The sequence below is a fragment of the Camponotus vicinus genome, unplaced genomic scaffold (genome assembly GCF_025532165.1).
Source record: "Camponotus vicinus isolate PSW18456_S1 unplaced genomic scaffold, iyCamVici1.0 SCAF_14, whole genome shotgun sequence".
Lineage (NCBI taxonomy): Eukaryota > Metazoa > Arthropoda > Insecta > Hymenoptera > Formicidae > Camponotus > Camponotus vicinus.
Window position 1 is genome coordinate 12,667,499 of NW_028141950.1, and position 17,091 is coordinate 12,684,589.

A 17,091-nucleotide genomic window follows, 5' to 3' on the forward strand; every position below is an offset into this window, starting at 1 on the left:
ATCCTTCTCTAAAAAAAGGCATGTTAACTGAGTGAATTTCGTTTTTATCGAAGTTTTGAAGCCTCTTTTCCGCGATGCTGATTGGTCGTTTCGATCTCGATTCGCGTTGTGCATTAAATTCATAGTAGAGGCCCTGTGTTATACAGGGTCTCTAATTCATAGCATCGAGCAGCTGTCATTACGAGAATTAGCAGTTTGACAGTTTGACAATTTGCGGTTAAGCTTTTGATTTTGAAGATCAGTCTTCAAAATTACAGAGTTATTAAAGAAGTTAATGAGAAGAGAGAGAGATAGAAGAGAGAGATAAACATATAAGAACAAAGAGACAGGTATGTATTATACATACATACATATATAAATTATATTATGATTATAAATTGTATACATACAATAATTATATAATAAAATATAATATAATTATATAATTAATATATAATATTAACATTTTTTAGTAAAAAAATGTCCTCTTTAATTACGGGTGCTGCAGGAAGAAAAAGTCGTGATACTTTTGATTCTGCAAGAATAGTTTGTCGGGACGATTATTTTTATATGAAATAAAGAGAGAGAAATTGGAAAAAAGAGAGGGAGACAGAAAAGAGATAAGAAGAACAAAAAGAGAAAGGTACGTTCTTTATATTCATAATTTGTATAAATGATTCGTATAATAATAGAAAAGGTTAATAGAGCTGGCGCAAATAATAAAGTGTGTATGTATATGTATAACCCCTTTAAAACACATTAGATTTAAATGTATAATACATATATAGAACAAACGTTTCGATTTTGAATTAAATTCTTCTCAGTGATACTATGGTCAAATTATTATAAATAAAAATTAAAATAAATAATAAATAAAATGTATACATATACGAGTTGTAGATCTTTCATCGCCGGGTGTATATTATTTTCATTGAATAATTTTCTACATATAAACTCTCTCATATAAACTCTCTTCATGTTCATCAAAATATCAAAGATTAATGATCAGTGACATGCATTTTACGATTTATTTTTGTGTGACGATGTGCATTTTATTCGAAAATGACGTGTTATCTTATAACCACTTGACTTGACTTGACTTTCTCGTTTTTATCGTTTTAATATAATTTAGAAATTATAAATATTAAAAATAAAGTATAATAGTATAATAGTATAATAGTATAATAGTATAATTAAGTATAAAGTATAGTAGTAAAATAAAATAGTAAAATAAAATAAAGTAAAATAAAATAAATATATAAATAAATATATAAATAAATAAAGTAAAATAAAATAAATAGTAAAATAAAATAAATAAGAGATAAAAATATCTATTTTTAGGGTATGAACCTAAAAGCTTTGTATTAGTTTACTTATTTAATATGGATATTAATAATGAAAACATTAAAATTAAAAATGTATGATTTATTCTATCAAAATAATCCTTTTTATTCAGGCATATTATTCATTAATAATAAAATAATATTTTTATTGAATTAAATGAAAAATAAATTTTAGTAAAGCCTGAATATAAATTAAATTATTCTGCGAACTCATATTTGTATGCATTTTATTTATTATTTATTTTAATTTTTATTTTAATAATTTTACCATAATATTATTGAATAGGATCTAATTCAAGATTGAAATATTTGATCTATGTATATCTAATTGTGTAAATACGTATAATGCGTTCTCTAATGGAAAGCACCCATATTCTCTAACTTGCACCGGGTCTATTAGCCCTTTCTATTATTGTATTATTTATATTAAAGTTTATTGACCTATAATTACAGTTCATTTATATATATAAATTTAATTTAGTCTGTAATAAATATTATCATTTTTTAGCGTTTACAAGAAAAAAAGTGTTTCTTTCGATTACGGTGTAATCGAGATTGTGGATCTAGGACGGAAGATTTGTCGAAACGCTCACTAGATTCCATTAAAATATATATTTGTTCATCATAACATTGAAAAAAAAGAAAAGAGAGAAGAGAGAGAAAGAGGAGAGAGAGAGAAGGAAGAAAGAGCGAGGTATATGTATTTTACAAGCTAACCTATATCAATTTTATATATTTGTTTGTATACAATTAATTTATATATGTGATATGTATAAATACATTCATATCTATTTTAACTCTCAATTTTTTATTACATACTTTTGTAACTTATCTGGAAAGTTTTTCAAAACACTATAATTAAATTATTTTTTTATTAAATACTCTCAGAGTTATAAAGCTTGAAGTTTACAGTAGTTGATTTAAAAAATATAATAAAGAATAAAATTTTGTAAAATATGTAACGGTCGTATTTTCGGGCGTTTTTCGCTGCTGCGGATAGATCGCCGGTGCAAGGTTCGTTAGAAGAAATACGCGCTGTGTGTGACTAGATGTATTTATTTGGAATTTGCATAAATGTAACGTATAAATGTACAGAATGTAGGTGTGTGTGTGTGTGTGTGTGTGCGCGTGTGAGTGTGGCTGCGTGTGTCGTGCGGTATATTAATCTCGCTGAGTGATAATTCACGCGATAATGAGGCAAACGTCGTAGATGCAAATTTCGATCGAAATACGAAAGCGATTTCGCGCACGTGTTCGTGTTTATAGCGCGCGAGCCTGCACGCGTTTTTGCGACGCTTTTTCCGCGAGGAATCCCGGTGTTCCGAGAATCCTCGGTTTCCCGGGATTGACGGTCGCTTTCGTGGGAATATTTATTTCCAGATGTTTCGCTTAAAGTCGGCGTTCGATTTGATTTAGGCGGTGCGCTTTAATAACGGCGGCGGATGCCGTGATACAGGAATACGCGATGCGTTTTAACGACAGCGGCGGAGGCCGCAATAAGTGAATGCGCGATGCGCTTTAACGACGGCGGCGGAGGCCGCGATAAATGAATGCGCGATGCGCTTTAACGGCGGCGGCGGAGGCCGCAATAAATGAATGCGCTCGGTAATAACAGAAATACGCGGCGGAGGAGGCCGGGATAATCAAATGCGCTATGCGCTCGATGTTCGTTATAATGCGCGAAATAGGATCGCGTCGCGAAGGATGGAAATCGCGTTGCAGCTGGGTCGAGAACTCTCGACTCGGGGCGGCTCTGAGCTCCACCTTCCGTGATGGCTCAGCTGCAGGATCAGGCGGATGCACACGTACTTATGGGATCGAGATCGCTCGTCCAAGACGGAGTTCACTCCACCTTCTGCCCGCAGTAGTTGTGCTCGTAAGGATTCTCTTGTTCTCTCTAGCGTATAGCTAAGAGCGGATCGGGAGAATGGTGATTAGACGCCGAAATGTGCCCTTTTATATACCGGCTAATTGCCCGTGTCGGCGCGCGCGGCTAACCCCTTCCGAACGGTTTTTCGGAAACGGTGCGGTCGGGCCCGTTCGGAGGGGTTCGGCTTGTGCGCCGAACGCGGATTTTCGCCGGTCGGCGGTTCGGGCCACGTCGGCTATGATCGGCGGTATTCAGCCGATTTAATATTAACGACTTAGGGGCCGTATGCGGAAAGATTAAAAAAGGTGGGCGCACCGCGCCCCTGCCTCTGCCCGGCGGGTGTTCTGCCGGGCGGCAGCTTCCGGCTGGTGTTCTGCCGGGAATTCGGAACGATGCCGGGAATGCAGCGTTACAAATATTTAGTTTTCGATAATCTTATCTTAATATTTTTATGTACAGAACAGTAAGACCAATCAATTGATGTGGAAAAAAAACATAATTGATTTTTAAAAAATAGGTTGCAAATTACATACTTTTTTAAAAACAATTATGTTTTCTTTATACCAATTGATTGGTCTCATTATTTTGTACATTAAAGTAAGATTACCAAAAACTAAATATTTAAAAAGATGTTTTATTTTTTATGTCAAACTACTGTAAATTTCAAGCCTCATAACTAAGAAAGTATATTTAATAAAAAATAATTAAAGTACTTGAAATTGAAAGTGATTTTCACGTGACCTTAACAATATTCTTTAAGGTCATTAATATGTACAATGAAAAAGAATATAAATGCGCTTCGCGCGCCTGTATTGTTCTAGTATATTTTTATAAAACGCAGGCAACGGAAGACATTATTTGTTGAAATTTCATATGATATTAGAAGTAAGTTTATTTATGTTTAAATAAAATAATAATAACAAATATAAAACTTGTGACCTATTTTCTTACCATATTTGTGTTTTCCAGCGTTTTCAAATAAAGCAGTTTAATCGATCCGAGATTCCTCTGAAGAATGGCTGTAATTGTTCAATGATGCCATCGAATCGGTTAATCTGTTTTATTTGACAACGCTATTAAATACATTATTATGCTAAGAAAAAAAGACATCAAAATATGGTACATTTTATAACATCAAAATGCGGTACATGTCCCCATACAGCACAGAAGCTTGCATCAACCTTGCTGCAATGTTACAAAATTGCTCACTGCAGTGTAATATTGCAGAAATAATGCAGAGACATTATTTTGTAATATTACTTTGGCAATGTTGCAGCAACGTTTTAACATAGCGAAAATGTATAACATGTGTTTCTTTACTTGCCGCTACGCGGCGACACCAAATTTAACTAACTCGTATTCGAATTCATCTAAAGTGGATATAAGGTCTACAAAGGACTAATGTAGTAATTATATTTCTTGTCTTGTGTCAGTTTAATTTCTGATAAACTGACTTGGTTTATTTAATATTTTGACTCTAATGAGGGATCTAGATTATTAAACAAATAATTTGTTTAATAATTTGGATCTCTCATTGAGTTTCAGAATATTAAACAGATTTTTCTCAATTGAATGAGTAAATAGGAAATAGTTCATTTATTGCACGTATTAAAATATTCTGGTGTCGAATGTATGTAAAATAATTGTATGTATATATTGAGATAAATATTTAAGAAACATCTAATAAAAAACACTAATAGATGTTTTTTTAAAGGCATTTTTTCCTATCTTTCTTAAACATTTTTTTATATTTTCAAAGTTTATTTATTAAATTTAAAACGGTGTCTGCATTTGTAGCAAAACGCGTTTTAATATTACAAATACGTTGCACCGTAACATTGCTACAATCTTATATTGCAATATTCCTAAAAGCGGACATTTTAACATTGCTGCAATCCCACAACAATGGTGCAGCAACATTTTGCAGTGAATTTGCAACGTTGCAATATTGCGGTGAAAGATTGCTGCAATGTGTATGCAATCTTTGTGTGCTGTATGGGTCATAACATCAAGAATCTGTGACCTTGGCTGTGTTTCAATATTCGCTGCCAGTACTGAAAATCTATAGTGTACGTCACGTAAACTATAAATTTTCAGTACTGGCAGTAAATATTGGAACGCAGCCATTAGACCGTTACTTTTACGTCATAAAAACGTCAGCTCGTGACGTCAAGAATAGTCAGTGAATGACCAATTTGAAACGTTAAAATGATGTGTGCTTGCTACCTGGATATTATATATTTTTATTTTAACAATATTTTAAAAATATTGCTGCAACATTGTTAAAATAATATTGTAAAATAATGTCTTTGCAATATTTCTGTAACATTACACTGTGCAATGTGCAACGTTGCAGCAATGTTACTGCAAGTTTCTGTACTGTATGGGAAGAGCAACATGTCACTTTAATCGTAATACTTATATGGATATTACTTATAATATTCCGTCTTATTGCTTTTATATGACATTAATATAACAGTGTTTATTGGATGTTGTTTTACCTGGAATAATTTTATATGGTGGCTCCCAAGGTTCCGTTTGTGTTTCACTTTCTCTATAATCCGTTTGCGTTTTTGTATTTTTGCACGGCTTTGATTTAAGTAACGTATTACAATATCGTTTTTGTCCATTTTGTAAAATTCTGCTTAAACTTCTGTGCTCAAAATAATGCGGAATGTTTATGATCTGTATCTTCGGTAATACCAGTTTCCGAAAATGCTTATACATATCTTCTTCATTTGTGATTCTAGTTGTTTCACTTTGTACAGCCATTTTTCTATAAATCCGAAAGTTGAAAAGAAATATACAGGGTCTTCAAAAAGTCCCGGAACGCTAAAATACCTCAAAAACGATCAACTATAATGAAAAATATGTAAGGAATAAAGTTGTAGGACTAAATAAAATGTATCTAATAACGATAAGAATTTGACCTTGGATGAAGTACTCAAGGTCATATGAAGGTCAAGTTGATTTTTTTAAATGGAACCCCATTTTTTACTGCATATTCTTATAGCTTATCTCGAGAGCTTTCCAAAACACTATAATTAAGTTAGTTTTCATTAACTACTAGAAAAAATATGTAATTTGCAATTAACAATTACATATTTTTTTTTTTAAACAAACTGTGTTTTTTCTTTACACCAATTGATTCCTCTCATTATTTTGTACATAAAAGTATTAAGGTAAGATAATCGAAAACTGAATATTTTACAAGATATTTTACGGTTTATGTAAAATTAAGAAACGATTTCAAGCCTCATAACTCGGAAAGTACTTAATGAAAACTAACTTAATTATAGTGTTTTGGAAAGCTCTCGAGATAAGCTATAAGAATATGTAATAAAAAAATGGGGAGTTCCATTTAAAAAATCAAATTGATCTTCATATGACCTTGAGTACTTCATCCAAGATCAAATTCTTATCATCATTAGGTACATTTTATTTAGTCCTACAACTTTGTTTCTGACATATTTTTCATTATAGTTGATCGTTTTCGAGATATTTTAGCATTCCGGGACTTTTTGAAGACCCTGTATGTCTTTGTAGAAAATAATATTTTAAATATACAAGGTGTTCTACAACAGGTGGAACAAAATTTAAAAGATGATTCATGATAAAATAAGACGAAAATCAAGAGTAAGAAAATTTCGATGGAAGTTTCCTTTTTTAGCTATAAATGTTTGAAAATTCGCATAAAAGGCGCCTCAAGCACAGCGATACGCCGATCTCGGGTTTGCGTTAGTTATGTCGGTAGAGTCGTTGTTAAAATATACCGTGACACAGAAGCTTATCTCGTGGTAGCTGATGTAAAACCTGCAATATTCGGCGCGATAAGCTTGTGTGGAATAAAATATTGCCGTGCCGAATATTGCAGATTTTACATCAGCTACTACGAGATAAACTTTCATACTTATGTGTCACGGTGTATTTTGACAATGACTTTACCGATGTAATTAACGTATGCCCGAGATCAGCGGATCGCCGTACTTGAGATGCCTTTTATGTGAATTTTCAAACATTTATAACTAAAAATAGAAGCCTCAATCGAAATTATCTTACTTTTGATTTTCATCTTATATTACCATGAAGAATCATCTCTTAAATTTTGTCCCCTCTGTTGCAGAACACCCTTCATAAAACTTTTCTCTTAATAAAGAATTATTTAAAAAAGGAAGAAACAATTAAAGACACCCAAGATTTAAAAAAATAATTATCTAACTTATATATAGATTTATTAGAATTTTATATTAAAAATATATATTTTAAGAAATATAATTATAGTTTTTAAGAAATATTCACACTAATCGAGCATTCTTCTGAGCATTTGATAACAATCGCTGTAACAATTGCTATAGCATATGATGTAACCCAGATAGCAAGCACACGCGTCATTTTGACGTTTCAAATTGGTCATTCACTGTCTATTCTTGACGTCACGAATTGACGTTTTTATGACGTAAAAGTGACGGTCTAATGTCACAGATTCTTGACGTCATGACATGTACCGCATTTTGACGTCATAAAATGTACCATATTTTGACGTCTTTTTCTTCCCACACAGCACATTATACTAAAAGATAACGGAAAGATGTCTTTTTTAAGTTATCTTTTCGACAAAACGAAAAGATGTCTATAAAGACATCTTTTCGCTTTATCGAAAAAGATGACATAAAAAAGACATAATAGTATGTGGCACGTGTTTCTTCGCTTGCTGCTACGCGGCGAGCCACTCTTATCTCGTATTTAATATTTATCACGAAATGTATATAAAGAATTAGTAATTAATATAAGATCTGAAGCATATTTTTGCCTTTTACGAGCAGTAATGCCAGAAAGAGGATGCTGCTCGCACGCATCAATCAGAGAGAGCCACATACATGTGCTACGCAGAATGATTGTATGCGTGTGAGCCGCATCCTTTTCCTGACATTACTGTTTATCAGTTTAATTTCTGACAAATTGAATTTAAAATAATTTATTTAATAATCTGGATTCCTTGTTGGGATTCAGAATATTAAACAGATTATTAGAAATTAGGCGGATAAGTGGGAGAAATAGCCCATTTATTGCGTGTATTGAAGTATTCCTACTACCGAGTGTCGATAATCTATATGGAATGAATCAAGTCATCTTTTAGTCATCATATAGACAATACTAAAAAGTCACTGAATTCGGGTCATGAGACGACTTTTAGCCATCTTTCCGTCGACTTAACGATGTCAGTAAAAGATGTCTGTGACAAAAAATGTCCAGTTTTAGTAGTACTTTTAGACGACTTGGTACTGTGGGTTAGCATAATAATATATTTAATAGTGTTGTCGAATAAAGCACTCTCTAAAAGTGAATCAGTGTATTATCACTGAAAAACAGTAAATAGTCACTGATTACAGCAGTTATAAGTATAGCACTGTAAATCAGCGATATTTTATTGAAAGAATCAGTTAATAATTTTGACTATTTCAATCAGTAATATCTCAGTAATATTTCTTTCGTTATTGCCAGTAATATTAAACTACAATTCATCTCTCTATTTATTTCATAAATATAATATAAATATAATAAATATAAAAATAAATAAATATATATAAATATAAATAAATATATATAAAATTAAAAATTTTATTTATATTTACTAAATATTTATTATATTAAAAATTTTATTTTATTTATATTACATATATATTGAACTTGTTATTTTAAATAGATAACGAACGAATAATTTTCATTAAGTAGCCAGACATTTATTTGTCCGACTTATAAGATCGATTTAATATCTGAAGCCTCTCTATTGAGATTGTATCAGAAATTAAATCGAAGTAATATTTCTAATTTTATCTGTCACTCTTTGCAAACTTTATATAATTCTTATGACTAAAACTAAATACGAGAGAGATAGCGATCATAGCGGTAAACGAACGAACTAGCGATTACTGGTTTTACAGTGAAATTTACTGGTTTTACACTGAATTTTACTGTAACAATTGTTAAAGTCTGATCGCGAAAATCATGTTATATAAAAAATTTTGAAAGATTTTTTTATGGGATCGATGTACTAACTAATGACATTAATAATAAAATAATCGTCACTTCATGACTGAAAAATGACGTCAAAATAATGTTATATTAAGACGTCAATATAAAGTCATGTAACAAATCAGTCATTTTGACGACATATGACCAAAAATGAGTTTGGAATGTCAAAATGACGTGTGCTTGCTACCTGGGAAGTATCCGCTAATGCATTAAAAAAGGCTCATTTTTTTTATTAACCATTAAATTTACATGTGATATATCCTATACAGCACAGAACATTGCAGTAATATTGCGGCAATATTGCAATGTTGCTGCAATGTTACAGCAATATTAATAATATTGCTGCAATATTCTGTGCTGTATGGGATGTACCTTACGTTTCACATTTTTATCTGCCTTAATTTGTAGTATTTAGTTATATGCCATAATTATGTAATCATAAATAATGTAATGTTTTATGCTTATTTTATTATTATAAAATCACAAGAATGAAATAACTATTGAAGTAACACAACACAAGTAACTATTTAACATCCTAATATTGATCAAACAATGCCATAGCAGCAAATTAAAATAACTTTGCGATAAAGAAAAATATATAGAAAGAATAAATGATTATATTAATTAATCAATAATGATTAATAATGAATAATTGATCAAAATATTTTATATTCTCTTTGAATATTTATATTACACTTAACAATGATTAAATGTTTATATATATTTTACAAACATAATTAATAAATTTTTAATGAACTTATTTAGTCAGCAAGTGGCCATTTAGAGGTTCTACGTAGCAATCAGTATTGCATCCATCGAACGAGATTTCAACATCGCTGGAGTCACATATCACTGTATTAAATAGCGGCACTAGGTTGACATCTGGATAGTGGTTTAGAGCAGTTGCTCGGAAAGCGAGACTCGGGTTCGAATCCCGATTCAGCCACTTGCCTCACATATTTTTCTAGTCGCAAATATTGTTTTCTAGCAATTATTCGTTGGGCTAAAAAATGTGTGAATGCTCTCTTCACAGGATATGCGTCGATGCCGTTGCCACGGATGGGATCTGTTGTTCGTTGACCAAATGAGCGTATAGACATGCCTGGGAGTCTTCTGTTTGACCACGTTGCGATTGACCACAGCCAATTATATGTGTGTCTAGGATAACCAGCAACGATTGACCAATCAGAGAGTCCTAGTTTGAATTGGCCAATTGGCGACGTGGTCAATCGGGTGTCACCCGACATGCCTCGCCTCCTCCTTCACATACCTATCTTTACTTGGACTCACATATATAAGAACTTTATGTAATAAGAAAATTAATTTTCTCTTTCATAAATTAACAAAGATATACATAAATTCATATAAATTGGGTAATTAAAGAAGAAATTTTTTATTTATAGATTATTCGTAATCTGCTAATACATAGTTAATTTACACCTTGGATTATATAATTATATAAATTATGATTAATAAATTTTTTAATTGATATATCATAATTATTTACATATAAATTATTAATACAATAGAATTTCATAATAGTGCACATCTCTTCAATTATCAATGATTTTATTAAAACGTTAATAAAAACATGTTTTCGATAATTCATATACATAGTTTAATGTTTAATAAAAGATTTTGAAATTTCAATTATTTAATCTTTGTAATGGCTTAAAATAGCCATTTCCAGAAGACCCTAGATGTTCGGGCCAACTTTGATGTAATGAAATATTTCTACAAGTTTGATTAGGTAACATATCTTCTGGGCATACACACTCCAGCTTTATTCGGTATATTGTCATTTGACCAAGTGCAATTTTAGTATTTTCTCTATCCACTGATTCTTGATATAGTTTATAATTAATACCTCGCTCAGATAAACATTCGCTGATAATATCATCATCTTTTTTATACTGGAGTTTATTCTCTGATAATGCTTTTTTTCTATGAATGCATTCCAGATCTACTTGTGACAAGATTAGAGATACCTCGGACGATGGCAGCCAGAATGTAGAAAAGACTAAATCTATCGAAGTTTTTCTTTTGGATTCAGCGATAGATGGTAATAAAATACCAGTTGGTGGTTGTCTCCGAATACCATTAATACCGTTTGATCGATTGTCGTTAGTTTCAGATTTTCGTTTCATTCTTCGTCTCTGTTGTATTTTATAATTTTTATCCTGTGTATGTGATATCAGAAATTGCTTTTTGTTAATTTTTCCTTTATTTTGATTTTTCAATGACTCCCGTTTAAATACTTTTTCTATACTAATATCATCATCCACATCTTGGACAATATTTGAAAAACTATGCTTGTAAATCTGCTTTTGCTGTGTCTTATCTAATACTTTGGAAATTATAGCTTTATGACTAATAATTACTTGGTTTTTTGTAACATTTAATGTTTCAGTATGTGTGATTTTCGGCATTTCAAAATCGAAATTTGTATCATTTACTCTGCTTGATTCGTTTCTAATTGATGTATTTAATGCACTCTGCATTGCAATAGGTTTTATGATATTTGACCTATCACTTAACATCGTTAATATTTGTTTTTCAGGTTTTATAGTCGACATATTTGTCAGTGATATAGAGTTGAAAAATTTGCCGGTAATATTCATTACATCAGTTTTGCTCATGGAATCATTTCCTTTATCATTAATTTTTCCCGTTCTTATTTTCTTTTTTATATTAACATCCTCGTTATTCAATCGTGAATTATGTTGTATTAATTCAAAAGGTATTAAATTATTGTTAATTTTTTTAGAATTATTCATAAGATGTTCTCCATAAGAAATATTTACAAATGTATCTTTAATTTCAGCACTCCTTTGCTCTCGCACTTCAGCTTGTAGATAATCTATATTTTGTTCCCCATTTTCATTGTTGCTGTTATCATTTCTGTATAGACCATTATACTCTTTATTCGATTGTACATTATTTTTTGTCCATTTATTATTTTGCTCCCATGCTCGATCAATGTCTAAATTTTCTATGACATCATCCTCAACAAAACTATGTTTCTTGTGATTATTGAATTCATCAAAATTTTCATCGTACACTATATCCGAATCGTATTTGTCGATCTCTGTAAGTAGATTATCTTTATGTTTGAAAATACTTTCTTTCTGAAGATTTTTATGATTCTTTGGTGATCTTTCAGAAACCAATGGTATGTCTGCATAAGTATCCATGATTTCGAATCGATGATGGGCATCCAGATATTTCTCCGCTTCTTCTCGTGGATCAATCGAATTATTGAATTCCAGTGATTTCCATTTCTCTGAGAAATACAACGATATTCCGGGTGGGCCAACATGTTGATTCAAGGCCAGTAGCTTCATGGTAAGTGTAGAATTAAATCTTAACCGGCAGAGGTCGGCACGCGTTTGCGATACGAGACTTTGACCTTTCAAAAACTGATATTTTTCTTTAATTCCCTCATGATTTAAACAGTCGGCAGACCAATGCAGAAACCAATCATTACCAAATCCGTCAACAGTGATCGATAATCCGGACATTTGCTTGCTCAAACTATCTTCTATTGGTTTTTCGAGTAAGGGTTGTCCATTACGCCCGTCTATGATTGTAGCCATAGTATAATAATATGTAGGGAAACCAGCACCTATCTGATGCTTTATCATGAAATCTGGTATATTGTCGTCATTGTAATAACCAGGAATAGGAATGCTAATTACTTCAGAATTAGGGATTGTGTAATTCCAGATAGGTTCAAATGTTGATCCATTGTATGCCATAATCGTAGAATTAAACATAGCTGCGACAATATCTTCAATTCCGTCTGATGTAATATCTATTAAAATCGGTGGTAAGAGTGCACCTTTTCCTGTATTATGATTAAGTTTTCGTAATTGCTGTAACAAAAATGATTATAAATTAATTCAATTATTTTTTTAACGACTTGATACAGGTTTTATTCTATTTCATTACATACCAAATTACCATAAAATATATTAGCTTGGGATACTATATATAATCCTCCAGCCTCTTGCTGACTACTTGTAGCTAGAACAAATATATTTTCTCCATCAGACTGTACTATAATTTGCGGTGCTATAAACAACTGTTCTGTATCCGGTAAATTGATGTTGCGTATAATATTTCCATTTCTTCCTGATATCACAAGTATATTACTTGCTCGGATGTCATTCGATTGCATAGCATGTGATGCTATTACGTCGCTAATACTATCGCCATTCATATCCGTTATAAATCTAGCATCATAGACATCTAAAATTTTTTGTTGTTGTGCAGATGCTACCGTATCTTCAATCGGTATTTCCCATATATTAGAACCATCGTGACCGCTAATGGCTTGCAGAATTCCACCGCGCCCAGATATAACACAATCTTTAATTTCATCGTTTGTTAAGTCCACACTACAATCAATGGAAAATATGGCATGGGCAGTCCAATGTGTCCAAATAGTTTCCCCTGTTTTACCATTTAATGCCAATACACCGCCCAGACATGGTGTTTGATTCCCAAAATACACAGTACAGATATATTCTGGAGCATTCATTGTATCCAGACCTAAATTTATAAATAAGTTAATAGTTATGGCATTATAAATCCAATTAAACTATTGATGTCAACATAAAATAATGTTAATTATTCACCTTAGGCGTTGCAACAATTATGTAACTGTGAAATCAAAATCTGTAAAAAAAAAATAAACGAAATAAAAATAGCAAATTACAAATCACAATGCAATTTTATATATATATATATATATATATATATATATATATATATATATATATAATGGTGGAAAATTAATTTCAAATTAATTAAAAAAAAGAATTAAAATGATATAATCAATATAGCGACATTTATTTATATAAAATAAAAATTAACATTTTGATTGAGGATATACCTGTACTAAATCCCACAATAATATCTTCAATCCCATCAAAGTTAACATCATTACTTCTAAGAGGTGCTTCAGAAGTTAACTTTGGCAATGATTTAGTCCATAAAATTTTAGATGAGAGTGATGTACATGGAATTATCTCTGATTTATTTACAGAGATTTCTTTTAGTTCATGTGTCAACCAATTTTTCAGTATAGTTAATGGCATTGGGAATATATTCGCAGTGAATATACAAAGGATGATTAAACCTAATATGACAATTAATGCTGTAATTCCATAACACAGTGGCACGAAAAGTGCTTTATATGGGAATCTATGAGTTTGAAAGTTACAAGATCTCTTGTACTTTCTACGAGGTGGCATAAGAGGCCGCTTGACACTACCATCATCGTCTAACTTTAATCCACTGTTTCTTCCATCTCTAATAAATACCTCATCATCAATATCAGTGAGATCATCATCATCAATGCTATCTCGCACTGCCAATTTTGGATATATCACTGACATTGTTTTATATCTAAAAAAATTTTTTAAATTTAAGCTTTAAAAAACAGTAGCAATTTAAACGATTGCATAATGATTTAATAATAAAATTAATAATAGATTTAATAATAGATTGTATAATAATTAATAATAGAATTGTAAAATTGCTGAAAATTGTGGATTTACAAACATACGTAATTAAAAAAATGTATATAATTGGGCGTATAATTTTAATATAATATTATATATATATATACATACATATATACATACACATGACATATACATTTTCTTTAGATATAATTTGAATTTATACATACCTTTATTCTGATTGCTTTTAAGCAAATATCACTACAGCATTTGTTAAGTAAAAAAATATTAATACTATTATAATTAAGAAATCAAATATTAAGATTATATCAGCAACAAATATTTACGCAGATATCAATCATATAATCTTCTAGCATTGATAAGATACTATAAAGGCGAGCGATCTTCCATATTATTCACAAATGAGACATATGGCTCCTGCACACAGGACGCGGCGACGCGTTAAGGTGCCATTTCATACATCGCTCGATTTTAGCGATATAATGACGTCACGTAGTCGCCAGCGATGGGATTCTGTAGTTGGATTTTTCCAACTACAAGCGACATTCACGAGCGATAATTTTGAAATTTTAAGACTCAAGGTTACGTTCCAAAACGTAAGTAACCGAAGGAAATTTTACTCGATGACCGATTTGAACCAATCAGAAAGGCTTAAAAGAGTTTCGGAACGGCGATTCGAGTAAAATTTACTCGAATCGCCGGTTACTTACGTTTTGGAACGTAGCCCAAATGGATAATCAAAGAGTAAGTATATAATTTTGTAATAAATATTAAATATATATAATAATAATATTTTATAATGTAATTTTATACATAATAAAAATGTAAATATAAATCTGCTGATATATAAGGTTGTTAAAAATCTTTTGTGTAATGGCAAGAGAACATTAAAATAAACGAAATATTTTTATTTATGGAATATATCATGTGAAACTATTTGTAATGAGGATGAAGACGCATACATGTCTAGAAGGCTATTCCAATTTTATTACGGATGAAAATTTGTGTTTTTATCCTGTATTAGGTAGAATGTTTGTATTTATAAATTTTATATTAGTTAATTACAAAAATAATCTGTTTTATAATGTTTTTAGATGATGGAGTAACCCAAACACTTTTTTTTTGTATCGTTTCTTTTTTTCTTCTAAATAATAAAGAACTGCCGCTACTGCTAATCTTTTCTTTATATTATTCTGCTTTATATTATTTTCATTGATAATTTTTGTGCACTCAATCATCCAATTATAATATTTTCTTGCTTGTACCATTTTGTTTATATTTATTTTATACTGTGCGTGTCTCAACGGAACTTTTCTTTCTAAATCGCTGCTGGAGCCCTTTTCATGCTCAATAGCTAGTCGCTAGCGACAATCTAGTTACGTGACTTTTTTATCGCTCAAAACGAGCGATGAGCGACACATGAAAAGGTACCTTTAAGGGTCGTCTACAATGGCCGTAGCATAAGGTTGTAAAGACCGTAAGCGAAATGAACCAAATCCATTTCCTACGGATTTCGTGCGTTCTACGGCGGTCGCGCATACGCAGTCACGGAAAAATTCTGCGTTCTTAATTCTAATTGCGCGTCCGCCGTAGAACATACATCGTAGCCGTAGGAAATGGATTTGGTTCATTTCGCTTACGGTCTTTACAACCTTATGCTACGGCCATTGTAGACGACCCTTTATGCGGCAATGAGATTTTAAGGCGTAAGACTTAAAAAATTGACCAATCACAGTCCAGTATGAAGAGAATACTCGACTGTGATTGGTCAATTTCTTACGACTACGGCCTTACAACCTTATGCTACGGCCATTGTAGACGACCCTTTAGGGTGCCGTCACATGCGGCGTAACTTGCGTAAGGGTGCAATCCCATGGAGCGTATCGCGCGTATCGCGGATTGCGCATATTGAAAATCTGATCAATCGCAGACGTTCCGCTGTTTTTGATACGCGAAAGTTTCGTTTCTATAGTTGTTTTCCAGCAAGGGACACAGGCGACACAAAGGTTCATATTCTGAATCCTCTTTTATTAATAAAAATGCCTTTAAAAGTGGCTTATAAGCCTTCTGATTGGCTGTAAGCCACTTTTAGAGGCACTTTTATCGATAAAAGAGGATTCAGAATATGGACCAAAGTCACACAGTGTACGACACAATGGCTGCGTTCAGCAGAAAAAGCTGTTTTACAACAGTTGCAAAGCAGCTTTTTCTGCTGAACGCAGCCAATGCTTTCCTACAACGACATAACTCGACACAAGTATACACAGCTAAAAAGGTGACTCGAGAGATTTGTGTTCAATTCATGGCTGCCAATTATTTGACGAACATAGGGAAATTTCTTATAAAATTAATATTAAGTACAAAATGTATTTGTATA

At 31.7% G+C, this 17,091-nt stretch overlaps 2 protein-coding genes and 1 long non-coding RNA gene across 9 annotated transcripts in view; 1 reads left to right on the forward strand and 2 right to left on the reverse strand.

Annotated features, from left to right (window-relative positions):
• LOC145965809 (cilia- and flagella-associated protein 91) overlaps positions 1-17,091 on the reverse strand; it is a 174,982-nt gene that overhangs the window by 41,010 nt on the left and 116,881 nt on the right. The window contains exons 1-2 of one of the 5 annotated variants that reach the window (XM_083089502.1): positions 9,983-10,465; positions 5,694-5,968 (exon numbers count right to left, since the gene is read on the reverse strand). The exons of 1 other annotated variant lie outside the window; for it this stretch is intronic. In XM_083089502.1, coding sequence (XP_082945628.1) covers positions 5,694-5,964 — 271 coding nt within the window. In that variant the 5' untranslated portion in view covers positions 5,965-5,968; positions 9,983-10,465. Of the gene's footprint in view, positions 1-5,693; positions 6,143-9,958; positions 10,466-17,091 lie in introns of those variants that run through there. 3 more of the 5 variants (XM_083089501.1, XM_083089499.1, XM_083089500.1) reach the window with 3 other exon arrangements.
• On the forward strand, positions 72-13,040 carry LOC145965813 (uncharacterized). Its single transcript, XR_014436823.1, has 5 exons — positions 72-329; positions 453-622; positions 1,831-2,016; positions 9,991-12,570; positions 12,682-13,040. It is a non-coding gene; the product is annotated as an uncharacterized LOC145965813 (long non-coding RNA).
• Positions 10,595-15,380, reverse strand: LOC145965808 (uncharacterized). 3 transcript variants are annotated; one of them, XM_083089496.1, is made up of 5 exons: positions 15,041-15,380; positions 14,924-14,954; positions 14,123-14,637; positions 13,181-13,779; positions 10,595-13,100 (listed from the first exon to the last, which is right to left on the reverse strand). In XM_083089496.1, exons 3-5 carry the CDS (start codon positions 14,625-14,627, stop codon positions 10,872-10,874), a joined length of 3,333 nt encoding a protein of 1,110 aa, XP_082945622.1. In that variant the 5' UTR covers positions 14,628-14,637; positions 14,924-14,954; positions 15,041-15,380; the 3' UTR covers positions 10,595-10,871. The 3 variants fall into 3 exon arrangements, with proteins under 3 accessions (XP_082945622.1, XP_082945624.1, XP_082945623.1); XM_083089498.1 differs by adding an exon at positions 13,866-13,905 and having other exon boundaries at positions 14,553-14,637; positions 14,924-15,377; XM_083089497.1 differs by lacking the exons at positions 14,924-14,954; positions 15,041-15,380 and adding an exon at positions 13,866-13,905 and having other exon boundaries at positions 14,123-14,216.